The sequence below is a fragment of the Lepisosteus oculatus genome, chromosome 14 (assembly GCF_040954835.1).
Source record: "Lepisosteus oculatus isolate fLepOcu1 chromosome 14, fLepOcu1.hap2, whole genome shotgun sequence".
NCBI classification, from domain to species: domain Eukaryota; kingdom Metazoa; phylum Chordata; class Actinopteri; order Semionotiformes; family Lepisosteidae; genus Lepisosteus; species Lepisosteus oculatus.
Genome location: NC_090709.1, coordinates 41,463,776 through 41,489,511, shown reverse-complemented (window position 1 = coordinate 41,489,511; position 25,736 = coordinate 41,463,776). Strand labels below are relative to the sequence as shown.

Sequence of the window (25,736 nt, the reverse complement as noted above, 5' to 3'; positions counted from 1 at the left end):
CAAGTTAAAAAGATGTCAAGTTAAAAAGATGTCAAGTTAAAATGATGTTAAGTTAAAAAGATGTCAAATTAAAAAGATGTCAAGTTAAAAAGATGTTAAGTTAAAAAGATGTCAAGTTAAAAAAAATGTCAAGTTAAAAAGATGTTTAGTTAAAAAGATGTCAAGTTAAAATGATGTTAAGTTAAAAAGTTAAGTTAAAAAGATGTCAAGTTAAAAAGATGTCAAGTTAAAAAGATGTCAAGTTAAAATGATGTCAAGTTAAAAATATGTCAAGTTAAAAAGATGTCAAGTTAAAAACAATGTTAAGTTAAAAAGATGTCAAGTTAAAAACAATGTCAAGTTAAAAAGATGTCAAGTTAAAAAGATGTCAAGTTAAAAAGATGTTATGTTTAAAAGATGTCAAGTTAAAATGATGTCAAGTTAAAAAGATGTCAAGTTAAAAAGATGTTAAGTTAATAAGATGTTAAGTTTAAAAGATGTTAAGTTAAAAAGATGTTTAGTTAAAATGATGTTAAGTTAATAAGATGTTAAGTTAAAAAGATGTTAAGTTAAAAAGATGTTAAGTTAAAAAGATGTTGAGTTAAAATGATGTTAAGTTTATAAGATGTTAAGTTAATAAGATGTTAAGTTAAAAAGATGTTAAGTTAAAATGATGTTAAGTTAATAAGATGTTAAGTTAAAAAGATGTTTAGTTAAAAAGATGTCAAGTTAAAAAGATGTCAGGTTCCCTTCTTTCTAATAAAGGCGCCTGTCACACTGAGCGAGAGGACGTCCTGGGTGGTTTTCTGACTTGAAGCTTGTTAAAAGTCCAGCAGTGAAGTGTCTGGATGCCATTCCACTCGAGTTTGCGTCTGTGGAAACGTGAGCGTTGGGGTGTGTTCAGCTGCAGGTTGTTCTCCAGCAGGGTCAATGGCTCTGCGGTGTTGTGAACTGACACGCAGCCCCGGATCCTGCAGCAGCGCCCAGCGGAGTGGAAAGGGGTCGATCCTCCAGGAAGAGAGAACTGATCCCTCAGAGAAGACCAGAAATAAAGGGTGGAGAGAGGACACCCGGACTTGTCTCGAGTTTTGCTCAACAGGGTGTCTCTGCGGGCGCAGTGGTGCAGCACTGCTGACACACAGCGCTGGGGCCCCAGGTTCAATTCCAGTGTGTTCTCCCTGTGTTCCCATGGGTACCCTCCCACTGTCCAGAGACAGGCTGGGGGGTTCACTGGCTTCTGGGAAAACTGGGAGTGTCCTGTGATGGACTGGTGTCCTGTCCAGGGTGTGTGTGTGTCCTGTGATGGACTGGTGTCCTGTCCAGGGTGTGTGAGTATGTGTGTGTGTCCTGTGATGGACTGGTGTCCTGTCCAGGGTGTGTGAGTGTGTGTGTGTGTCTTGTGATGCAGAGAGTAACTCATACACACAGAGACACACATACAGAGAGCAACAAACACACACTGAAAGAACTGCATCTCTTTAGTCTGAAGGGAGCGTCCCACACTGACAGGCTGCAGGAACTGAGTCTCTTTAGTCTGAAGGGAGGGTCCCGCACTGACAGGCCGGAGGAACTGAGTCTCTTTAGTCTGAAGGGAGTGCCCCACACTGACAGGCTGCAGGAACGGAGTCTCTTTAGTCTGAAGGGAGCGTCCCACAACGACAGGCTGGAGGAACTGAGTCTCTTTAGTCTGAAGGGAGTGCCCCACACTGACAGGCTGCAGGAACTGAGTCTCTTTAGTCTGAAGGGAGGGTCCCCCACTGACAGGCCGGAGGAACTGAGTCTCTTCAGTCTGAAGGGAGGGTCCCGCACTGACAGGCCGGAGGAACTGAGTCTCTTTAGTCTGAAGGGAGTCCCCCACACTGACAGGCTGCAGGAACTGAGTCTCTTTAGTCTGAAGGGAGGGTCCCCCACTGACAGGCTGGAGGAACTGAGTCTCTTTAGTCTGAAGGGAGGGACCCGCACTGACAGGCTGGAGGAACTGAGTCTCTTCAGTCTGAAGGGAGGGTCCCGCACTGACAGGCTGGAGGAACTGAGTCCCTTTAGTCCGAAGGGCGTGTCCCGTACCGACTGGGGTGTCACCACGTCTCTTGAACCCAGAAACGCTGCGTCACGCTCCTGTCCCGTCAGGCACCCCGCGGGCTTTCAGCCAGCACCGCGCGCTCACGGCACGGAAGTGAAGTGAGTGCCCGCCCCCTCCCCCGCCTCCGCCAATCACCGGCCCCTGAGGAAGAAGCTCGGCCCCTCCCACGTCTAACGGTCGCCGCCGGAGCCGCCCGCTCTGACCCGGTTCGGGTCCGCAAGGCGCCCCCAGCGGGTCACAGGGGAAAAGCGAGCGGTCCCGGACTGTCGCCGTGTTGGTGGTCGTGAGGGGGAGCTGGCTGGCTTGGCGGGACCGTTACCGGTCTGGACGAACCGAGCCGGACTTGTCTGGACAGACCGCGGACGAGCGTCGGGAACAGGTGGGGACCATTTTTTTTTTAAAAAAAACAAAACATATTTCGACTTTTAATCGCCGTGCTTGGCGGGTTAAAGGGCGGTTTTTTTTTTTATTTGAAGGCTCGTTGGGAGGGCTCAGTTCAGGCCCGGTGTTTTCGTACAGTTCGTCCGCCGCGGGTTTCTAACGACCGACGAGCAGAAACCGAGCGGTCTTCTTCAGACACCTCGGACGGGAAGAAAACCTCGTGTCGAAGGGATATTTCAGCGCCGCGTTGAAGAAAAACGGACGATGATGACGGGGGAATCACACTTTCTAGGATGAACTGAGCCCAGCAGGTGTGAGCCTGGCCAGTACCTGGAGGGGAGACCCCTGGGAAAAACTGAGGTTGCTGCTGGGAGAGGTGTGAGTGTATTAATATGATTATTATCCAACATGGCGCTATATAAGCGTAAGGAGTTGTTATTAGCATTATTATTAATATGATTATTATCCAACATGGCGCTATATAGGTGTAAGGTGTTGTTATTATCATTATTATCAATATTATTATCCAACATGGCGCTATATAAGTGTAAGGAGTTGTTATTATCATTATTATCAATATTATTAATCTACACGATGGCACTATATAGGTGTAAGGAGTTGTTATTAGCATTGCTATTAATATTATTATTATCCAACATGGAGCTATATAAATGTAAGGTGTTGTTATTATCATTGTCATCAATATTATTATCCAACATGGCGCTATATAAGTGTAAGGAGGTGTTATTATCATCATTATAAATGTTATCAGTATTGCCCCTGTGCTGTTTGCGTCAGATCAGGCCAGTAGTTCCGTCGGCAGCCACAAGAGGGCGACAGAGGTCCACAGAGTTTCTGTCCGGACAGCAGTGAGCAGAAGTCACCTGGAAATCGTTTTACAGTTTGGGTTCTCCGCCAGACCAGTCTCTCAAGGTTTTCAGCCTGGCTTAATTTTTTTCTTTCAGTAGAAGTACAGTTTCCGCGTCCTCGCCCCCTTGTGCGTGGTGCCGAGCGGCCCAGACGTCACACGCCGATCGCGGCGAAGGCGAGGGCGAGGGCGGTGACGGCCGTGACGATGTTCAGGAGTGCCGAGCCTCTGATGGGAGAAACGGCGATGAAGACGACGGCGGCGGTGAGCGACGGTGTGGATAATCGCGACGATGAAGAACAGAAGGGGGACTGTGATAAAGATCGTGATGGCGATGAGGACGGCGATGAAGGTGACTGCTGCTATAAGCACATCAGCAGGTGCAGGTGAATTCAAGTCAGATAAACCCAGGCTGTCGGACAGAGACCCGCAGAGCAGCCACTGTCTGTCCTCTCAGTGAAAGAGACCACAAACCACAACTACAACTCGGTCACCACTGCAGCAAGAAGCCAAGCAGGTTTATTTATCAGGGTGTGGAGTTACAAAGAGAAAACTCTGACTTCAGACAAAACCCGACGCTCAGGTGTCAGATACTGAGTGTTGAAAACGTGTCCCCATTCCCAGATCACAAATTACAAGTCTCACCGTCTCACAGTGATAAGGAATCACTCACTAACAACATAAGACCACTGCAAAATATTATATGAAATAAAATTCCAAGTCCCCCCACCAAAAAAATCAGTTATAATATTTTTCACATCACATGAGGAACCATGACTTAGGAGATGCCAGGCTGCTGGTCTTCCAGATGTGTCGCTGGTGTGACAATCAGGACTCACTGTTCATCCTACAAGAGAAACACTGAGAGTCAGACAGGGGCGTGTCGCTGGTGTGTGAGAGTCAGGACTCACGCTGAGAGTCAGACAGGGGCCTGTCGCTGGTGTGTGACAGTCAGGACTCACTGTGAGAGTCAGACAGGGGCGTGTCGCTGGTGTGTGACAGTCAGGACTCACACTGAGTGTCAGACAGGGGCGTGTCGCTGGTGTGTGGGAGTCAGGACTCACACTGAGAGTCAGACAGGGGCGTGTCGCTGGTGTGTGACAGTCAGGATTAACACTGTTCACCCTACAAGAGACACACTGAGAGTCAGACAGGGGCGTGTCGCCAGTGTGTGACAGTCAGGACTCACTCTGAGAGTCAGACAGGCGTGTCGCTGGTGTGCGACAGTCAGGACTCACACTGAGAGTCAGATAGGGGCGTGTCGCTGGTGTGCGACAGTCAGGACTCACTCTGAGAGTCAGACAGGGGCGTGTCACTGGTGTGTGACAGTCAGGACTCACTCTGAGAGTCAGACAGGGGCGTGTCGCTGGTGTGTGACAGTCAGGACTCACACTGAGAGTCAGACAGGGGCGTGTCGCTGGTGTGTGACAGTCAGGACTCACTCTGAGAGTCAGGGGCGTGTCGCTGGTGTGTGACAGTCAGGACTCACACTGAGAGTCAGACAGGGGCGTGTCGCTGGTGTGTGACAGTCAGGACTCACTCTGAGAGTCAGACAGGGGCGTGTCGCTGGTGTGTGACAGTCAGGACTCACTCTGAGAGTCAGACAGGGGCGTGTCGCTGGTGTGTGACAGTCAGGACTCACACTGAGAGTCAGACAGGGGCGTGTCGCTGGTGTGTGACGGTCAGGACTCACGCTGAGAGTCAGACAGGGGCGTGTCGCTGGTGTGTGACAGTCAGGACTCACACTGAGAGTCAGACAGGGGCGTGTCGCTGGTGTGTGACAGTCAGGACTCACACTGAGAGTCAGACAGGGGCGTGTCGCTGGTGTGTGACAGTCAGGACTCACACTGAGAGTCAGACAGGGGCGTGTCGCTGGTGTGTCACAGTCAGGACTCACGCTGAGAGTTAGACAGGGGCGTGTCGCTGGTGTGTGACAGTCAGGACTCACTCTGAGAGTCAGACAGGGGCGTGTCGCTGGTGTGTGACAGTCAGGACTCACGCTGAGAGTCAGACAGGGGCGTGTCGCTGGTGTGTGACAGTCAGGACTCACACTGAGAGTCAGACAGGGGCATGTCGCTGGTGTGTGACAGTCAGGACTCACTGAGAGTCAGACAGGGGCGTGTCGCTGGTGTGTGACAGTCAGGACTCACACTGAGAGTCAGGGAGGGGCGTGTCGCTGGTGTGTGACAGTCAGGACTCACTCTGAGAGTCAGGGGCGTGTCGCTGGTGTGCGACAGTCAGGACTCACGCTGAGAGTCAGACAGGGGCGTGTCGCTGGTGTGTGACAGTCAGGACTCACACTGAGAGTCAGGGAGGGGCGTGTCGCTGGTGTGTGACAGTCAGGACTCACTCTGAGAGTCAGGGGCGTGTCGCTGGTGTGCGACAGTCAGGACTCACTCTGAGAGTCAGACAGGGGCGTGTCGCTGGTGTGTGAGATTCAGGACTCACTCTGAGAGTCAGGGAGGGGCGTGTCGCTGGTGTGTGACAGTCAGGACTCACTCTGAGAGTCAGGGGCGTGTCGCTGGTGTGCGACAGTCAGGACTCACTCTGAGAGTCAGACAGGGGCGTGTCGCTGGTGTGTGACAGTCAGGACTCACACTGAGAGTCAGGGAGGGGCGTGTCGCTGGTGTGTGACAGTCAGGACTCACTCTGAGAGTCAGGGGCGTGTCGCTGGTGTGCGACAGTCAGGACTCACTCTGAGAGTCAGACAGGGGCGTGTCGCTGGTGTGTGACAGTCAGGACTCACACTGAGAGTCAGACAGGGGCGTGTCGCTGGTGTGTGACAGTCAGGACTCACACTGAGAGTCAGACAGGGGCGTGTCACTGGTGTGTGACAGTCAGGACTCACACTGAGAGTCAGACAGGGGCGTGTCACTGGTGTGTGACTGTCAGGACTCACACTGAGAGTCAGACAGGGGCGTGTCGCTGGTGTGTGACAGTCAGGACTCACACTGAGAGTCAGACAGGGGCGTGTCGCTGGTGTGTGACAGTCAGGACTCACACTGAGAGTCAGACAGGCGTGTCACTGGTGTGTGACAGTCAGGACTCACACTGAGAGTCAGCCAGGGGCGTGTCGCTGGTGTGTGAGAGTCAGGACTCACACTGAGAGTCAGACAGGGGCGTGTCGCTGGTGTGTGACAGTCAGGACTCACTCTGAGAGTCAGGGAGGGGCGTGTCGCTGGTGTGCGACAGTCAGGACTCACTCTGAGAGTCAGACAGGGGCGTGTCGCTGGTGTGTGACAGTCAGGACTCACACTGAGAGTCAGGGAGGGGCGTGTCGCTGGTGTGTGACAGTCAGGACTCACTCTGAGAGTCAGGGGCGTGTCGCTGGTGTGCGACAGTCAGGACTCACTCTGAGAGTCAGACAGGGGCGTGTCGCTGGTGTGTGAGATTCAGGACTCACTCTGAGAGTCAGGGAGGGGCGTGTCGCTGGTGTGTGACAGTCAGGACTCACTCTGAGAGTCAGGGGCGTGTCGCTGGTGTGCGACAGTCAGGACTCACTCTGAGAGTCAGACAGGGGCGTGTCGCTGGTGTGTGACAGTCAGGACTCACACTGAGAGTCAGACAGGGGCGTGTCGCTGGTGTGTGAGAGTCAGGACTCACACTGAGAGTCAGGGAGGGGCGTGTCGCTGGTGTGTGACAGTCAGGACTCACTCTGAGAGTCAGGGGCGTGTCGCTGGTGTGCGACAGTCAGGACTCACTCTGAGAGTCAGACAGGGGCGTGTCGCTGGTGTGTGACAGTCAGGACTCACACTGAGAGTCAGACAGGGGCGTGTCGCTGGTGTGTGACAGTCAGGACTCACACTGAGAGTCAGACAGGGGCGTGTCACTGGTGTGTGACAGTCAGGACTCACACTGAGAGTCAGAAAGGGGCATGTCGCTGGTGTGTGACAGTCAGGACTCACACTGAGAGTCAGACAGGCGTGTCACTGGTGTGTGACAGTCAGGACTCACACTGAGAGTCAGCCAGGGGCGTGTCGCTGGTGTGTGAGAGTCAGGACTCACACTGAGAGTCAGACAGGGGCGTGTCGCTGGTGTGTGACAGTCAGGACTCACTCTGAGAGTCAGGGAGGGGCGTGTCGCTGGTGTGCGACAGTCAGGACTCACTCTGAGAGTCAGACAGGGGCGTCTCGCTGGTGTGTGACGGTCAGGACTCACTCTGAGAGTCAGACAGGGGCGTGTCGCTGGTGTGTGACAGTCAGGACTCACACTGAGAGTCAGGGGCGTGTCGCTGGTGTGTGACAGTCAGGACTCACACTGAGAGTCAGACAGGGGCGTGTCGCTGGTGTGTGACAGTCAGGACTCACTCTGAGAGTCAGACAGGGGCAGTAAAGGAGTCTCAGTACCTCTGTAGCAGATGAAGCTGAGCTTCTCCTCACAGTCACGGTTGGTCCAGCTGCCCCCTCTGTCTCTGTCCAGGGCCCCACAGTAGCTCGTATTGCACTGATGGTGTCCTCCTGTACTCCAGTTCTGATAATTAAGCGGTTGTCCGTTCACCCAGAACCAGAACCAGAGGTTCCGGCTCAGACGCAGGCCCAGCCAGACCAGAGTGGACTCAGCTGCCCTGGCCTCTTCAGCAGCGTAGCTCTGCTCCTGGTGTGACTGGATATCCGCCAGGCCAGTGTGGTGAGTCTGACAGTGATCCAGGGCCTCAGCCCAGGACTTCTCCTCTCTCACCAGGACGAGCTCTCTGCTGTCTGCAAGAGAGAGACACAAATTAAAGCTGAATCTGTGTCTCTGTAGGGTCCCCAGACGCCCCATCAGGACACGAACCCAAGTGGAAAACAGAGCCGTCCTCACCCCAGTGACAGAAGAAGGGTCTGATCTCACTGCAGTTTGTCTCTGTCCATTCGCCTCTCGGGCTGCCCTGCAGGTCCACCTGCGCACATCTCTGTCCACCTGCTGACCCAGACTGCCCTCCTGCCCGGTTCCAGGGCTCATTGTACAGGCCGATCCACACCCTGTGACCCTGCGCTGACCTCCGAACCTCCTCATTCTCACTCTGGTTCCTCACACTGACCAGCTCTGTGTGCTTCTGTCTGCAGAGACTCTGGGCTTCAGTCCAGCTCTGGTTGAGTTCAATCAGGGTGACGTTACTGCGCTCTGAGCAGACAAGACAATGTATCAGTGAGTCAAAATGTCAGTGAGACACTGGAGTGATGGACTGTCCTCTTACCCGTGTCGAGTGACAGTGGTGAAGTGTGTCTCTGATTCAGAGCAGAGAGACGTCAGTGAGACACTGGAGTGATGGACTGTCCTCTTACCTGTGTTGAGTGACAGTGGTGAAGTGTCTCTCTGATTTAGACCAGAGAGACGTCAGTGAGACACTGGAGTGATGGACTGTCCTCTTACCTGTGTTGAGTGACAGTGGTGAAGTGTGTCTCTGATTCAGAGCAGAGAGATATCAGTGAGACACTGGAGTGATGGACTGTCCTCTTACCTGTCTTGTTGAGACACATGAAGTAGTTCCTCTCCTCACAGTCTCTCTCTTCCCATCCTCCCTCAGAGTCCATCAGCACACAGACGCGCCCCTGGGTTTGAGTGTAGGGGCTCCCTGCAGCTCCCCCAGACCCCGGGACTCTCTGTGTGTTCTTATACAGACCAATCCAGGCTCCTACTTCATCACCAGTGTTTGTGAGGTTGAGAAGTTTATTCTGCTGCTCCTCAGTGAACACAGTGACCAGGTCTGTGTGATTGTGCCGGCAGTATTTCTGAGCTTCAACCCATGACTTTTTGTCACATATGAAGTGGTACTGCTCAGAGGAGTTTGTAGCTGTAAATAAAATACAGATAGAAATAACATTTCTGTAGTGAAGTGTACCAGATCTATTAAATCTTGTATTTAATATTCTATCTCTTGATATTTCTCTTCACTCTTGATGTAGTTCTGTGCTGCTGCTGGGAGACCGAGGTCAGACGAGGGCGATACAGCACGAGAGATACAGAGAGATACAGACGAGGGAGATACAGCTGGATTCTCCTGAGACAAACTCAGCCCCCTGAGCTACTGCCTGGGGCTCTGGGACACTGTCAGGGCTGGACTCACCAGTGTAGCAGAAGAAGGGGCTGCCTCGGACTTGAGTTGCGTAGTTCCATTCACCTCTTTTATTATTTTTATTATTATTATTATTATTATTATTATTATTATTATTATTATTCTGTACACCATCTTTTAAAGAGATCAGAGTGTACAAGGCTCCTCCTTCACTGGGCTGCCCAGGACTCCAGTTGCGAAACCCAGAGCGCCTCCCGTCAGACCACTCCCAGCTGTCCTGGAGCAGAGCGATCCAGACAGCGTGTCCCTGCGCCGTCGTCCTGATCTGTTGAGACTCTCCCACACTGTCCACCCGGGGCAGGTCGGAGCAGCTCTCTCTGCAGTGTCTCTGGGCGTCAGCGAAGGTCTTGTTTTCCCTGATCAGCCTGTACTGCTGTCCCCCACCTGTGAAGACAAAGATCAGGAGTGACGGTGTGTACAGCTGTGAGACTACACATAGTTGTAACTATTTATAATTATACAGTCATGTTTTTATTAAAAGTGTATAAGCCCACATATTTGCAAAAAGATAGAGATTGGTTTTGATTTGAAACAAAATTCATAGCGTGAACAGCTTTTGACCATTTCTGGGCCTCTGTTTGTATCAGGACAATATCATTCTCACCGACACAGAGGTCCCTGGGGGGTGTTTATGCTCTCTGATTCCACAAGTTTGTGACCAGTGACTGCTCTGTGATACTGAGAGTCATTTATGTTAAGTGGTAGTTAACTGAAATAAGGAAAATAAAATCTAAGGAAGAGGGCCTGGATAGGCACGACAAGACAGGAATGTCCCAGGGGAAGACATCTGTGTTGAACTCTGTGCATTTCAAAACTGGTATGTATAGGAGCACCTGTACTTTAGGACTACACTTCCCCTGATGCATTGCAAAGAGACTGCAAATTGTGGAGGAGACTACAGATACCAGAATGCACTGCACCTGAGCCCTTCCTGTTTCCTGTTCCTTCCTGTCTAAAGTTAAACTGAGCTCTCACTCTCAGATTGGGTGTCGTCTCACCTTGACTCTCACATATGAAGAAGTTCTCCTCGCTGCAGTTTCTCTCCTCCCAGAATCCCGTTGCGTTGAGAACAGCGCAGGGGAGCCGACTCCTCCAGTGGGTGAAGGTCACGTCCTCTCCGCCAGACCACCGCCAGCTCTCTCTGCAGTCTCGGTACAGGCCTATCCAGGCTGTGCCATTGGGCAGGTTAGTGGTGTTGAGGACTGTGTCCATGTCTGCTGTGCTGTTGATGGAGGCCAGGTCAGTGTAGTTGTCTCTGCAGTGTCTCTGAGCGTCGGTCCAGTTCAGGGGTGAGTCCACAAAGTAGAACTTCCTGATGAGGCCGGATCCAGGAGGACAGAGCACTGGGAACACAGAATTATGGGTTGTGTAAGTTTCTCAAATCCATCAGTATTGCAGTTCAAAGGGTCTGTACGCTCCAGAGTCAGGTTGTTTAAATACATTGTGAGACACAGTAACACCACAGTCCTGCTGTCCTCCACCTGAAACTCACTTGTCACCCTGGCGATGAGACAGGTGACCCCCCCTGTCTGTGTGTGACTCTGACAGCCTGGCTGTGCTGTCCCTGAGCCCTGTGGACACTGTGACACTGCAGCTGGATCTGCTGAGTGAGACACACTGGACACTGTCCATCTTACCATCACGCCCTGGGGGCACCAGGTCCGGATGAGATGTAAAACCGAGGTCCTGACTCTCTGTGGTCATTAACAATCCCAGGGCGTCTCTCGAAAAGAGTAGGGGTGTAACCCTGGAGTCCTGGCCAAATTTCCCATTGGCCCTCATCAATCATGGCCTCCTAATCACCCCCCCTCTCTGGACTGGCTTCATCCCTCTGCTCTCCTCCCCACTGAGAGCTGCTGTGTGGGGAGCGTTCTGGCGCACTATGGCTGCCGTCGCATCATCCAGGTGGGGCTGCACACTGGTGGTGGTGGAGGGGATCCCTATTCCCTGAGCAGCGCTTTGAGTGGAGTGTCCAGAAAAGCGCTCTAGAAGTGTGAGCAATTGTTATTATACCCTGTTTCTGTGTGACTGGTGTCGCTGCCTGCGGGTGATCTCCCCCTCTGTGTCTGTCTGTGTATCTCAGTCTGGGTCCTTGTGTCTGGATCTGCTGGACCCGAGTGTGAGGAAGAACTGGGCAGCCTTGTGGAAACGTGTCCGAGGGCCCTTGGGTGCTGATCACCACCTCTCAGTCTCGCGTTCTGTGTGAAGCAAAACCCCTCTGTGACGATCCTTCACCCCTTGTTTAACAGATTCCTGTTACTCCCCTCAGAACACAGATACCCCCCCCAGCTCCAAAAGCAGCTGATCTAAGATCTCATTCGTACCTGCAGTCATATCCTTACTCAGCTCTCGATCATCTATGCAAATGTGCGTGCATGTCGGTGTTGTGGTGTTTGTTCTGTCTGTCTCTCTGGACGCCCACACTGCTGCTGTGAAACGTGCTGCCCCCTCAGGGGTGACAGAGGCTCTCTCTCTCTCTCTCTCTGCAGCGGGTGGGAGCTGAGGGGCTGACGGGAGACCTGTGTCCAGGGGCTGCTGGACTCCCCCAGTCCTGCACAAGAGCCCAGCTGCCCGCCCTGGGAGCAGAGACGCAGGCCCACCTGTCAGGAAGAGAAGCACCAGCCCCTTCCTCTCCATCCCGGCAGATCCGCTCAGAGGCGCAGGCGCGGCGTGGCTCCCGGCTCCGGGTTCGAATCCTCCTGCGTGACACAGCACAGGCGCGTCTGACACAGCTCCTACAGGTCACGGGCGGAGCTCGGGTCTCGCTCATGGGCTCAGTCAGATCTGAATGAACTCAGCCCTGCTGGGCTGCTACCGATCCCCCTGGCTGGTGTGGATCGGTCACCAGTGGAGACTGGGGGAGACTCAGGACTCTGGAGAGGGGCAGGACCCCCCTCTCCCACTCAGAAAGGCGGGATCCGGACTGTTTCTCTCCTCTCTCTTGTGTCTCCTCTCTCTGCTCTCCCCTCTCTCTCTCCTCTCTCCCCTCTCTCCAGTCTCTCCCCTCTCTCTCTCCCCTCTCTCCTGTCTCTCTCCCTCCTCTCTCTCTTCTCCACTCCCTCCTCTCTCTCCTCTCTCTCCACTCCACTCTCTCCCCTCTCCCCTCTCTCCTCTCTCTCTATGATCCACAGTATCTCTCCTCTCTTTCTCCTGTCTCCTCTCTCTCCCCCCTCTCTCCTCTCTCCCCTCTCTCCAGTCTCTCCCCTCTCTCTCCCCTCTCTCTCTCCACTCCCTCCCCTCTCTCTCTCCCCTCTCTCCTGTCTCTCTCCCTCCTCTCTCTCCTCTCTCTCCACTCCACTCTCTCCCCTCTCCCCTCTCTCCTCTCTCTCTATGATCCACAGTATCTTTCCTCTCTTTCTCCTGTCTCCTCTCTCTCCCTCCTCTCTCTCCTCTCCACTCCCTCCTGTTTTGCCTACAGACACAGGCTGATTGTCTATCTTCTGTTTCCACTATAAATAAACTCTAGAAGGAAGTACATTTTATTAAAATAATAAACCCATCCAACATAACCATCCAACACAGCTACTGTATAGACACAATAGTCAAGTCTTATTTTAAATCCTGTTTTTGTAAAAAAACAACAGATCATATCAACCAGTAAATGAATGACAAGTGTTTCAGAGGTCTTGTCACGGTATTGACCCCAGAGGGGAGAGCACTCCCGAAGACCAGAGACAGGCAGTGTACAACTGATGCCTCGACTCTATAGGTACCCCAACACCTCCATCTCTAACCTGTCTCTCTCTCCTCTTTCACCCCCATCTCTAACCTCTCTCTCTCCTCTCTCACCCCCATTTCTAACCTGTCTCTCTCTCTCCTCTCTCACCCCCATTTCTAACCTGTCTCTCTCTCTCCTCTCACCCCCATCTCTAACCTGTCTCTCTCTCACCCCCATCTCTAACCTGTCTCTCTCTCCTCTCTCACCCCCATCTCTAACCTGTCTCTCTCCCTAACTTTCTCTAACTAACTGCAGAGGGATGCACCTTGAACTGAAACCGCAGTGAGGAATAACCAGCTTCCTAAGTAAACAGCTTTCCTACGAGACTCAGACTTAGCAGAACTAAGGACAAGGAACACGGATCTTCTCCTGCGCTGCTGGGTAGATAAAAACACGCAGACTGCTACAGAAATGAGAGCAGCCTGTGGACCTGCTCTCCAGACAGTATCTGTTGATCCCGTCAGAGACACCTGTGCTCGTTGAAATCTCTTGCAGGGCAGCAGGCAGCTGCTGTCTCAATAACAGGAGGTCCTACACTGAGGGGCCACTGTGCCCTGAGACTTACCTGCTCGGCGCTGTGTGTCGGTGGGTCAGGACGTCTCTCCAGGTGAGCTGTCTGTGCAATGTGTCTGTCTGTCTGTGTTCTTTATTCCTGACTCTCTCTCCTCCTCTCCCCTGGGACACAGACACGGCTGGGATTCAAATGAGTGCGATCGCTGATCTCGGTGGTGTGTCTCGTCACTGTTTCAGTCAATGTGCACGTCTGGGTTTATGGTCTGTTTCTGAGTTCCCACTAAAAATGCCTTTGTGCTCAGCAAGAGCCCTGATTGGCGTCCTGGTTGTGTCCACGTCCTGGGAAACAGCAATTAAGAAGTTAGGTTATTTCTTAGGAGTTTAATAATAGTGATTTGGCCAGCAGCCATATCACCCTGCAACTCACAACTGGCAGCCCCACTGGAGCCCAGCAGGTGTGAGCCTGGCCAGTACCTGGAGGGGAGACTCCTGGGAGAGCTGAGGCTGCTGCTGGGAGAGGTGTGAGTGGGGCCAGCAGGGGGCGCTCTCACCCTGCGGTCTGTGTGGGTCCTGATGCCCCAGTATAGTGACGGGGGACACTGGACTGTAAACAGGCGCCGTCAAACCGAGGTCCTGACTCTCTGTGCTCATTAACAATCCCGGGGTGTCTCTGGAGAAGAGTAGGGGTGTTACCCCAGTGTCCTGGCCTGATCCCCCCCTGGTCTTGACCCATCATGGCCTCCTAATCACCCCCCCCTCTGAACTGGCTCCATCCCTCTGCTCTCCTCCCCACTGAGAGCTGCTGTGTGCTGAGCGGACTGGAGCATCATCCAGGTGGGGGCTGCACACTGGGGGGGGGGTGGAGGGGATCCCCCTGACCTGGGAAGAGCTCTGAGGGGAGGGTCCAGCCAGGTGCTATATAAGTGTAAGCAATTATTATTATTATTATTATTATTATAATTCCCTAATTAGGAATTAAATGTGAACCTATTTACAAACAACAGAGACCCCAACACCCTCAGGTGAGCTGATATTATTCGGAGTAAAAAAAAAATAACTGTCCCTCCTCGTGTACAAACCGAGATTTAAGAGACGTGGCTTCAAACGTCTCTTTGTGGGCGGTGAAACGTCTTACGCAGAGCTGAAAAACATATTTAAGTTGACTGTCCTGTCAGTAACAGCCCCACTGTGTTTTTACAGAGAGCAGTGATCCCACACAGCAGGAGATTCTGCCTGGTTCAAGGACGGTCAAGAAGCAGCTCAGAGACACTGCAGGGAGGAGCACACAGACCTGGTCAGTGTGAGGAGCTGCAGGGAGAGTGAAGAGGTCAGGGAGGTGATGAAGAACGAGTCCGTGTGGACCGTGTGGAGTCAACATCACCATCCTCGTCATTATAATACTCACTGTCATTAATGCCTTTATCACCCTCCTCACAGGGCACAACGTATGCTGTGTGCGTCAGACCAGGCCAGCAGTACCGCCTGCGGCCGCCAGAGGGAGACACTCCTGTCTTCTCTCACAGCGGATCAGCTGTCACACTGCTCACAGACTCCACAGCGCCAGCAGTACCGCCTGCGGCCACCAGAGGGAGACACTCCTGTCTTCTCTCACAGCGGATCAGCTGTCACACTGCTCACAGACTCCACAGCGCCAGCAGTACCGCCTGCGGCCACCAGAGGGAGACACTCCTGTCTTCTCTCACAGTGGATCAGCTGTCACACTGCTCACAGACTCAACAGCGCCAGCAGTACCGCCTGCGGCCACAGGAGGGAGACAACGCGCCCAGGAGTCCAAGTCTGGTGGAGATGCAGGTGTTTCCACGTGAGGTTTTCACAAGACGAAAAACTTTAAGAATTATTCCAAATGCTGATTCCCATAACAACTTAAAGTCACTTACTGGACCGTACTTATTGTTGAAGGACAGTCCTAGCAGCTCCACATGACATTACAGAGAGATAAAAGTAAAATAAGACCATGGAGCTCAAACTGCAGACGTTTTATTTTAATATACTATGCAAACTGCGTGGAGCAAAGCTCATCCGATTAAACAAAACAAAAAGATGTGAAAATACAAGAAATCTTTGGATTTATACAGAGCTTTTCTCTGTAAGTTCGGCTCCTCTCCCAAATTGTACAGCCCCACCTGGGAGACACACAGTGATCACTCTGCACCAGTAGCCCCACCTGGGAGATGCACAGCGATCATCCTGCAGCAGTAACCCCACCTGGGAGACGCACAGCGATCATCCTGCAGCAGTAACCCCACCTGGGAGACGCACAGCGATCACTCTGCACCAGTAACCCCACCTGGGAGACGCACAGCGATCACTCTGCACCAGTAACCCCACCTGGGAGACGCACAGCGATCACTCTGCACCAGTAGCCCCACCTGGGAGACGCACAGTGATCATCCTGCAGCAGTAACCCCACCTGGGAGACGCACAGCGATCACTCTGCACCAGTAACCCCACCTGGGAGACGCACAGCAGTCACTCTGCACCAGTAACCCCACCTGGGAGACGCACAGCGATCATCCTGCAGTAGTAACCCCACCTGGGAGACGCACAGTGATCATCCTGCAGCAGTTACCCCACCTGGGAGATGCACAGTGATCATTCTGCACCAGTAACCCCAGCTGGGAGACGCACAGCGATCATCCTGCAGCAGTAACCCCACCTGGGAGACGCACAGTGATCATCCTGCAGCAGTAACCTCACCTGGGAGACGCACAGCAATCATTCTGCACCAGTAACCCCACCTGGGAGACGCACAGTGGTGATTCTGCAGCAGTAGAATATGAGGAGGAGAAACTGTCTCTCCAGGTGCAGTAGGAAGGACAGATCACGAGGACGTCCACCGCACTGAAAACGAACTCATCTGAACACAGCTCTAGAGTACGCAGCCCTTTCAAATGAGCTCTTCAGCGGGGGTGCAGTGGGGGTGCTGTCTGTACAGCCCTCGGTTTGATGTCTCCCCTGGAGGACGGCGCCCCCTACAGCACGGTGTCAGTACGGCCGGGCGGCGGTGTGCGCGACCTGGCGCAGAGATAACAGCGCCTCCTACTGGTCCACCGAGTAACCACCTTGTTGACGTCAAGCCGGAGCTCATCTTCAAGATGACAGAATATCTGACGCCGACCCAGCAACCACCAGCGCCGCCGTGTGGAAGAGCTGGGGACGGCGGCTTGACACAGAACACAGCAGCAGTGGGCGCAGCCGTCACTCGAACCCTCAGCCCCCTAGTTATTCCAACGCTAACCCTACAGGAGCCCCTTGATCAAGAGCTCCACTGTCTGAGCGAGAAGAGAAGACAGCGCGGTGTGTGTGAGTGTGTGAGTGAGAGACTGTGTGAGTGTGTGAGAGAGTGTGTGTGTGAGAGTGAGTGTGTGTGTGTGTAAGAGTGAGTGTGTGTGTGTGAGAGAGTGTGAGAGTGTGTGTGTGTGAGTGTGAGTGTGTGAGAGAGTGTGTGTTTGTGAGTGTGTGAGAGAGTGTGTGTGTAAGTGTGAGAGTGTGTGAGAGTGTGTGAGAGTGTGTTTGTGAGTGTGTGTGTTTGTGAGTGTGTGTGTGTGTGAGTGAGAGAGTGAGTGAGTGTGTGTGTGAGTGTGTGAATGAGAGACTGTGTGAGTGTGTGAGAGACTGTGGGTGTGTGAGAGTGAGAGTGTGTGTGAGTGTGAGTGTGTGTGAGTGTGAGTGAGAGAGTGTGTGAGTGTGAGTGGGAGTGTGTGAGTGGGAGTGTGTGTGTCTGAGTGTGTGAATGTGTGTGTCCATCCGTCCTCCAGCCTGGTTTGTGCTTCCTGCACTGTTCCCACTGAAACCCCCTGATTTGCATCCCGGCTGCGTCTGTGTTTGTGTCTGAGAGGAGAGGAGGAGAGAGAGTCAGGAATAAAGAACACAGACAGACAGACACATCGCACAGACAGCTCACCTGGAGAGACGTCCTGACCCACCGACACACAGCGCCGAGCAGGTAAGTCTCAGGGCACAGTGGCCCCTCAGTGTAGGACCTCCTGTTATTGAGACAGCAGCTGCCTGCTGCCCTGCAAGAGATTTCAACGAGCACAGGTGTCTCTGACGGGATCAACAGATACTGTCTGGAGAGCAGGTCCACAGGCTGCTCTCATTTCTGTAGCAGTCTGCGTGTTTTTATCTACCCAGCAGCGCAGAAGAAGATCCGTGTTCCTTGTCCTTAGTTCTGCTAAGTCTGAGTCTCGTAGGAAAGCTGTTTACTTAGGAAGCTGGTTATTCCTCACTGCGGTTTCAGTTCAAGGTTCCACAGTACATTTTTTTGAAACTGCATTTTTATATATTTAGTCGCTGTGTTGGTTTCTTATCTGTGTATTGTTTTTTTTAAGAAATGTACTTCCTTCTCGAGGTTATTAACATCACTTTATTAACCCTTTACAATTTCTTGCATTAGGAATTATCTTTTCGCAGACCCCAGCTGGCTCTCCATGAGACACACAGACACACAGATAGAGAGAGAGAGAAGCTGGGGGTCAGAGGGCAGGGTCAGCCATTGTACGGCGCCCCTGGAGCAGCTGGGGTTCAGGGCCTCGCTCAGGGGCCCAACTGAGTAGGATTCCTCTGCCGGCTGCGGGATTTGAACCTTCCAGCCACAGGCGCAGATCCTGAGCCACAGAGCTTCTCTTTGTTAGAGACCAACAGGAAATGAGAAATATTCCGTCTCTCATAGTGTCAGACGGTGTTTGATCAAGGCCTGACCCCTCCACTCCTGCATCAATGGCTCCATTCACTCCCACAGACAGACACAGCCACAGACAGCAGCAGCGTTTCCTTGATGCTATCAGCAGAGAGAGGAGACACAAGAGAGAGGAGAGAAACTGTGGATCATATGGAGAGGAGAAAGGAGAGAGGGGAGAGAGTGGAGAGGGGAGAGAGGACACAGGACAGATACTGTGGATCATAGAGAGAGGAGAGAGAGAGGGGAGAGGGTAGAGAGGGTGGAGAGGAGAGAGCAGAGAGAGGAGACACAAGAGAGAGGAGAGAAACTGTGAATGGGAGAAGGAGAGGAGAAAGGAGAGTGGAGAGAGAGTAGAGAGGGGAGAAGGAGAGGAAGAGCCACAGACAGCAGGAGTGTTTCCTTGATGCTATCAGCAGGGAGAGGAGACACAAGAGAGAGGAGAAAAACTGTGAATGGGAGAAGGAGAGGAGAAAGGAGAGTGGAGAGAGAGAAGAGAGGGGAGAAGGAGAGGAAGAGCCACAGACAGCAGGAGTGTTTCCTTGATGCTATCAGCAGGGAGAGGAGACACAAGAGAGAGGAGAGAAACTGTGAATGGGAGAAGGAGAGGAGAAAGGAGAGTGGAGAGAGAGTAGAGAGGGGAGAAGGAGAGGAAGAGCCACAGACAGCAGGAGTGTTTCCTTGATGCTATCAGCAGGGAGAGCAGGACAGCAGGAGGAGACTGATGGATCCAGTCGGGAATCTCTCCCAGCAGTCCGGATCCCGCCTTTCTGAGTGGGAGAGGGGGGTCCCGCCCCTCTTCAGATTCCTGCGTCTCCCCCGGGCTCCACCGGTGACCGATCCACACCAGCCAGGGGGATCGGTAGCAGCCCAGCAGGGCTGAGTTCATTCAGATCTGACTGAGCCCATGAGCGAGACCCGAGCTCCGCCCATGACCTGTAGGAGCTGTGTCAGACGCGCCTGTGCTGTGTCACGCAGGAGGATTCGAACCCGGAGCCGGGAGCCACGCCGCGCCTGCGCCTCTGAGCGGATCTGCCGGGATGGAGAGGAAGGGGCTGGTGCTTCTCTTCCTGACAGGTGGGCCTGCGTCTCTGCTCCCAGGGCGGGCAGCTGGGCTCTTGTGCAGGACTGGGGGAGTCCAGCAGCCCCTGGACACAGGTCTCCCGTCAGCCCCTCAGCTCCCACCCGCTGCAGAGAGAGAGAGAGAGAGAGCCTCTGTCACCCCTGAGGGGGCAGCACGTTTCACAGCAGCAGTGTGGGCGTCCAGAGAGACAGACAGAACAAACACCACAACACCAACATGCACGCACATTTGCATAGATGATCAAGAGCTGAGTAAGGATATGACTGCAGGTACGAATGAGATCTTAGATCAGCTGCTTTTGGAGCTGGGGGGGAGGGTATCTGCGTTCTGAGGGGAGTAACAGGAATCTGTTAAACAAGGGGTGAAGGATCGTCACAGAGGGGTTTTGCTTCACACAGAACGCGAGACTGAGAGGTGGTGATCAGCACCCAAGGGCCCTCGGACACGTTTCCACAAGGCTGCCCAGTTCTTCCTCACACTCGGGTCCAGCAGATCCAGACACAAGGACCCAGACTGAGATACACAGACAGACACAGAGGGGGAGATCACCCGCAGGCAGCGACACCAGTCACGCAGAAACAGGGTATAATAACAATTGCTCATACTTATAGAGCGCTTTTCTGGACACTCCACTCAAAGCGCTGCACAGGGAATAGGGATCCCCTCCACCACCACCAGTGTGCAGCCCCACCTGGATGATGCGACGGCAGCCATAGTGCGCCAGAACGCTCCCCACACAGCAGCTCTCAGTGGGGAGGAGAGCAGAGGGATGAAGCCAGTCCAGAGAGAGGGATTATTAAGAGGCCATGATTGATGAGGGCCAATGGGAAATTTGGCCAGGACTCCAGGGTTACACCCCTACTCTTTTCGAGAGACGCCCTGGGATTGTTAATGACCACAGAGAGTCAGGACCTCGGTTTTACATCTCATCCGGACCTGGTGCCCCCAGGGCGTGATGGTAAGATGGACAGTGTCCAGTGTGTCTCACTCAGCAGATCCAGCTGCAGTGTCACAGTGTCCACAGGGCTCAGGGACAGCACAGCCAGGCTGTCAGAGTCACACACAGACAGGGGGGGTCACCTGTCTCATCGCCAGGGTGACGGGTGAGTTTCAGGTGGAGGACAGCAGGACTGTGGTGTTACTGTGTCTCACAAAAGATTTAAACAACCTGACTCTGGAGCGTACAGACCCTTTGAATTGCAATACAGATGGTTTTGAGAAACTAACACAACCCATAATTCTGTGTTCCCAGTGCTCTGTCCTCCTGGATCCGGCCTCATCAGGAAGTTCTACTTTGTGGACTCACCCCTGAACTGGACCGACGCTCGGAGACACTGCAGAGACAACTACACTGACCTGGCCTCCATCAACAGCACAGCAGACATGGACACAGTCCTCAACACCACTAACCTGCCCAATGTCACAGCCTGGATGGGCCTGTACCAAGACTGCAGAGAGAGCTGGCGGTGGTCTGGCGGAGAGGTCGTGACCTTCACCCACTGGAGGAGTCGGCTCCCCTGCGCTGTTCTCAACGCAACGGGATTCTGGGAGGAGAGAAACTGCAGCAAGGAGAACTACTTCATATGTGAGAGTCAAGGTGAGACGACACCCAATCTGAGAGTGAGTGCCGAGTTTAACTTTAGAACACAAGAATGAGCAGGAAACGGGAAGAGCTCTGGTGCAGTGCATTCTGGTATCTGTAGTCTTGTCACACTTTGCTGTCTATTTGCAATGCATCAGGGGAAATGTAGTCCTAAGGTACAAGATCACCTATATACACCAGGTTAGAAACGCAGATTTTAATACAGAATTTTTCACCTGGGATCATCCTGTCGTGTCAAAAGCCCTATCCGGGCCTTTTACCTATAGATTTTTAATCTATACATTAATCTTATTTCTTTATTTCAGGAAACTGTCACTTAACACAAACAACTCAGTATCACTCAGTATCGGTATAAACAACTCAGTATCACAGAGCAGTCGTTAGTCGTGAACATCTTGTGGTATCAGAGGGGGTAAACACAACACAGGGAGCTCTGTATCACAGTGAGGAATTTATTGTCCTGAGGCAAATAGAGGCACAAAAACAATGGAAAACTGTTTATGCTGTAAATTTAGTTTTAAATAAAAACAAATCTCTTCCTTCCAGCTAGCATGTTGGCTTTGGAAAGCATGTTTACACTGTTTCAATTAAAACACTTCTCTATAATTATAGACGGTTAAAACAAGCTTTGCTCAAGCAAAATATATTGAGATATACAATAGTAAAAGGGATTGAAACTGCAAATTATTTTGTTTGAAGCTTGTCTTAACAGATCACCTAATCTTTTAGATAAGAGAAAGGAATCAAAATTAATCTTTAGCTTGTTCATTCTTTATTGATCTGATAGTGTGTATCAGGGGGTCTTCACTCTGATTGCTAGAAAAAAATAATAATACTGAGAGCTTGTTCTCAATTGATTCATGTGACTCAAAGGTTCAATAAAGAGAAATATTCACAAAATATTATTGGTTACAAATACTTTTTCTAAGGTGGTCTGACACCTCTAGGCTATAAAGTAATGTATCCTAATCAGGATGACTGTGGAACTGTTGTCCACTCTGTGCTTAACCAAGTTTTACAAAGGGCACAATCTGAGATTGAGAGCTGTTTAACTATAGACCGGAATGAACAGGAAACAGGAAATGGCGGTGTGCAAAGCACTGTGGGAGTTGTAGTCTCACAGCTGTACACACCTTCACTCCTGATCTTTGTCTTCACAGGTGGGGGACAGCAGTACAGGCTGATCAGGGAAAACAAGACCTTCGCTGACGCCCAGAGACACTGCAGAGAGAGCTGCTCCGACCTGCCCCGGGTGGACAGTGTGGGAGAGTCTGAACAGATCAGGACGACGGCGCAGGGACACGCTGTCTGGATCGCTCTGCTCCAGGACGGCTGGGAGTGGTCTGACGGGAGGCGCTCTGGGTTTCGCAACTGGAGTCCTGGGGAGCCCAATGGAGGACAACCCCCGAATGAAGAGATATACACCGAGATCTATTTAAAAGATGGTGTATATAATAATATTAATAATAATAATAAAAGAGGTGGCTGGAACGACGCAACTCAAGTCCAAGGCAGGGCCTTCTTCTGCTACAATGGTGAGTCCAGCCCTGACAGTGTCCCAGAGCCCCAGGCAGTAGCTCAGGGGGCTGAGTTTGTCTCAGGAGAATCCAGCTTGAGAGAACAGCAGCAGAGAGCTGTATCTCCCTCGTCTGATCTCAGTCTCCCAGCAGCAGCACAGAACTACATCAAGAGCCAATAATGAATTTAGAGACAGAACATCAAGTAAACGACAGTTTCAGAATGTACAGAAATCTTATTTCTATATGTATTTTATTTACAGCTACAAACTCCTCTGAGCAGTACCACTTCATATGTGACAAAAAGTCATGGGTTGAAGCTCAGAAATACTGCCGGTACAATCACACAGACCTGGTCACTGTGTTCACTGAGGAGCAGCAGAATAAACTTCTCAGCCTCACAAACACTGGTGAAGCAGACGGAGCCTGGATTGGTCTGTATAACAACACACAGAGTGACCTGGGGTCTGGGGGAGCTGCAGGGAGCCCCTACACTCAAACCCAGGGGCGCGTCTGTGTGCTGATGGACTCTGCGGGAGGATGGGAAGAGAGAGACTGTCAGGAGAGAAACTACTTCATGTGTCTCAACAAGACAGGTAAGAGGACAGTCCATCACACCAGTGTCTCACTGACGTCTCTCTGCTCTGAATCAGAGACACACTTCACCACTGTCACTCGACACAGGTAAGAGGACAGTCCATCACACCAGTGTCTCACTGACGTCTCTCTGCTCTGAATCAGAGACACACTTCACCAGTGTCACTCAACACAGGTAAGAGGACAGTCCATCACACCAGTATCTCACTGACGTCTCTCTGCTCTGAATCAGAGACACACTTCACCAGTGTCACTCAACACAGGTAAGAGGACAGTCCATCACTCCAGTGTCTCACTGACGTCCCTCTGCTCTGAATCAGAGACACACTTCACCACTGTCACTCAACACAGGTAAGAGGACAGTCCATCACTCCAGTGTCTCACTGACGTCTCTCTGCTCTGAATCAGAGACACACTTCACCAGTGTCACTCAACACAGGTAAGAGGACAGTCCATCACACCAGTATCTCACTGACGTCTCTCTGCTCTGAATCAGAGACACACTTCACCACTGTCACTCAACACAGGTAAGAGGACAGTCCATCACTCCAGTATCTCACTGACATTTTGACTGATACATTATCTTGTCTGCTCAGAGCGCAGTAACGTCACCCTGATTGAACTCAACCAGACCTGGACTGAAGCCCAGAGTCTCTGCAGACAGAATCACACAGAGCTGGTCAGTGTGAGGAGCCAGAGTGAGAATGAGGAGGTTCGGAGGTCAGCGCGGCGTCACAGGGTGTGGATCGGCCTGTACAACGAGCCCTGGAAGTGGTCAGACCAGGGGGCGTCCAGCTTCAGGAACTGGGCAGGAGGGCAGCCTGGGTCAGCAGGTGGACAGAGATGTGCGCAGGTGGACCTGCAGGGCAGCCCGAGAGGAGGATGGACAGAGACAAACTGCAGTGAGATCAGACCCTTCTTCTGTCACTGGGGTGAGGACGGCTCTCTCGTCTTGTTGGGGGGTCTGGATGATCCCCACGCTGTAGAAACATGTCCGCAGTCTCCTCTGGCTCTGGGATCAACACACTGGACCCCTGGAGCCCCAGAATCACTGCGATGCTGCTTTGAATTCCTGGGACTCATTCATCAGTTGCTGTGGTAACAAGACAAGACTGGGGCCCAGTGTGTCTTCTCTTCAGGGTTAATTCAGCCGCAGGTTTCATCCTGGTGGTCAGGGCAAACCCCAGGTCTTCTCTTTCAGCTCCTCCAAGGGTTCCAGCTCAAATCCCTGGACTTCACTGGCGTGACTGGAGAAGCACAGGGCTCAGGACTCCCGAGACAAAGTGTGTGACCTGTAACAAGTCAATTACAAGGGTGACTCCCGTCTCTCTCTTGCAGACAACAGAAACCTTGTCCTGGTCAGAGAGAAGAAGTCCTGGGCTGAGGCCCTGGATCACTGCCGGAGAAATAGCTCCTACCTGCTGGCCATCACATCTGACGAAGAGCAGAGCTACGCTGTTGAAGAGGCCCGGTCTGCTGAGTCCAGCCTGGTCTGGCTGGGCCTGCGGCAGAGTCGGATCTTCGGGTTCTGGTTCTGGGTGAATGGACAACCCCTTAATTATCAGAAGTGGGGTACAGGGGGAGGCAATCAGAGCACATCTAACAGCTACTGTGGAGCCCTGGACAGAGACGGAGGGGGCAGCTGGACCAACCGTGACTGTGAGAAGAAGCTCAGCTTCATCTGCTACAGAGGTACTGAGACTCCTTTACTGCCCCTGTCTGACTCTCAGAGTGAGTCCTGACCGTCACACACCAGCGACACGCCCCTGTCTGACTCTCAGAGTGAGTCCTGACTGTCACACACCCGCGACACGCCCCTGTCTGACTCTCAGCGTGAGTCCTGACTCTCACACACCAGCGACACGCCCCTGTCTGACTCTCAGTGAGTCCTGACTGTCACACACCAGCGACACGCCCCTGTCTGACTCTCAGAGTGAGTCCTGACTGTCACACACCCGCGACACGCCCCTGTCTGACTCTCAGCGTGAGTCCTGACTCTCACACACCAGCAACACGCCCCTGTCTGACTCTCAGAGTGAGTCCTGACTCTCACACACCAGCGACACGCCCCTGTCTGACTCTCAGCGTGAGTCCTGACTGTCACACACCAGCGACACGCCCCTGTCTGACTCTCAGCGTGAGTCCTGACTCTCACACACCAGCGACACGCCCCTGTCTGACTCTCAGTGTTTCTCTTGTAGGCTGAGCACTGTGAGTCCTGATTGTCACACCAGCGACACATCTGGAAGACCAGCAGCCTGGCATCTCCTAAGTCATGGTTCCTCATGTGATGTGAAAAATATTATAACTGATTTTTTTGGTGGGGGGACTTGGAATTTTATTTCATATAATATTTTGCAGTGGTCTTATGTTGTTAGTGAGTGATTCCTTATCACTGTGAGACTGTGAGACTTGTAATTTGTGATCTGGGAATGGAGACACGTTTTCAACACTCAGTATCTGACACCTGAGCGTCGGGTCTTGTCTGAAGTCAGAGTTTTCTCTTTGTAACCCCACACCCTGATGAATAAACCTGCTTGGCTTCTTACTGCAGTGGTGACCGAGTTGTAGTTGTGGTTTGTGGTCTCTTTCACTGAGAGGACAGGCAGTGGCTGGTCTGCGGGTCTCTGTCCTACAGCCTG

The 25,736-nt window shown here is 52.3% G+C and overlaps 2 protein-coding genes and 3 long non-coding RNA genes across 14 annotated transcripts; 3 read left to right on the top strand and 2 right to left on the bottom strand.

Moving 5' to 3' along the window:
• The first annotated feature begins 622 nt into the window (after window positions 1-622).
• On the top strand, window positions 623-2,683 carry LOC138242448 (uncharacterized). Its single transcript, XR_011191584.1, has 2 exons — window positions 623-2,438; window positions 2,536-2,683. It is a non-coding gene; the product is annotated as an uncharacterized lncRNA (long non-coding RNA).
• Window positions 2,684-3,192: 509 nt separating this feature from the next.
• LOC138242447 (uncharacterized) lies at window positions 3,193-9,430 on the top strand. 3 transcript variants are annotated; one of them, XR_011191582.1, is made up of 5 exons: window positions 3,207-3,694; window positions 7,810-7,934; window positions 8,052-8,435; window positions 8,815-8,992; window positions 9,194-9,429. It is a non-coding gene; the product is annotated as an uncharacterized lncRNA (long non-coding RNA). The 3 variants fall into 3 exon arrangements; XR_011191583.1 differs by having other exon boundaries at window positions 3,214-3,694; window positions 8,052-8,181; window positions 9,194-9,427; XR_011191581.1 differs by having other exon boundaries at window positions 3,193-3,694; window positions 8,052-8,992; window positions 9,194-9,430.
• LOC102696743 (macrophage mannose receptor 1-like) lies at window positions 3,709-12,048 on the bottom strand. 2 transcript variants are annotated; one of them, XM_069197929.1, is made up of 7 exons: window positions 11,001-11,145; window positions 10,362-10,706; window positions 9,355-9,747; window positions 8,749-9,081; window positions 8,109-8,411; window positions 7,655-8,005; window positions 3,709-4,155 (listed from the first exon to the last, which is right to left on the bottom strand). In XM_069197929.1, the coding sequence occupies exons 1-7, from the start codon at window positions 11,143-11,145 to the stop codon at window positions 4,151-4,153; spliced, it is 1,875 nt and encodes a 624-aa protein (XP_069054030.1). In that variant the 3' UTR covers window positions 3,709-4,150. The 2 variants fall into 2 exon arrangements, with proteins under 2 accessions (XP_069054030.1, XP_069054031.1); XM_069197930.1 differs by lacking the exon at window positions 11,001-11,145 and adding an exon at window positions 11,964-12,048 and having other exon boundaries at window positions 3,712-4,155.
• Window positions 12,049-12,296: 248 nt separating this feature from the next.
• Window positions 12,297-25,654, top strand: LOC102696546 (macrophage mannose receptor 1-like). 7 transcript variants are annotated; one of them, XM_069197927.1, is made up of 10 exons: window positions 12,297-13,688; window positions 14,795-14,921; window positions 15,032-17,561; window positions 19,272-19,370; window positions 20,630-20,974; window positions 22,141-22,515; window positions 22,761-23,093; window positions 23,691-24,026; window positions 24,433-24,786; window positions 25,296-25,654. In XM_069197927.1, exons 4-10 carry the CDS (start codon window positions 19,334-19,336, stop codon window positions 25,298-25,300), a joined length of 1,785 nt encoding a protein of 594 aa, XP_069054028.1. In that variant the 5' UTR covers window positions 12,297-13,688; window positions 14,795-14,921; window positions 15,032-17,561; window positions 19,272-19,333; the 3' UTR covers window positions 25,301-25,654. The 7 variants fall into 7 exon arrangements, with proteins under 7 accessions (XP_069054028.1, XP_069054027.1, XP_069054029.1 ...); XM_069197926.1 differs by having other exon boundaries at window positions 18,012-19,370; XM_069197928.1 differs by lacking the exon at window positions 19,272-19,370.
• LOC138242450 (uncharacterized) lies at window positions 22,474-23,813 on the bottom strand. Its single transcript, XR_011191587.1, has 3 exons — window positions 23,728-23,813; window positions 22,850-23,027; window positions 22,474-22,660 (listed from the first exon to the last, which is right to left on the bottom strand). It is a non-coding gene; the product is annotated as an uncharacterized lncRNA (long non-coding RNA).
• Window positions 25,655-25,736: the final 82 nt, after the last annotated feature.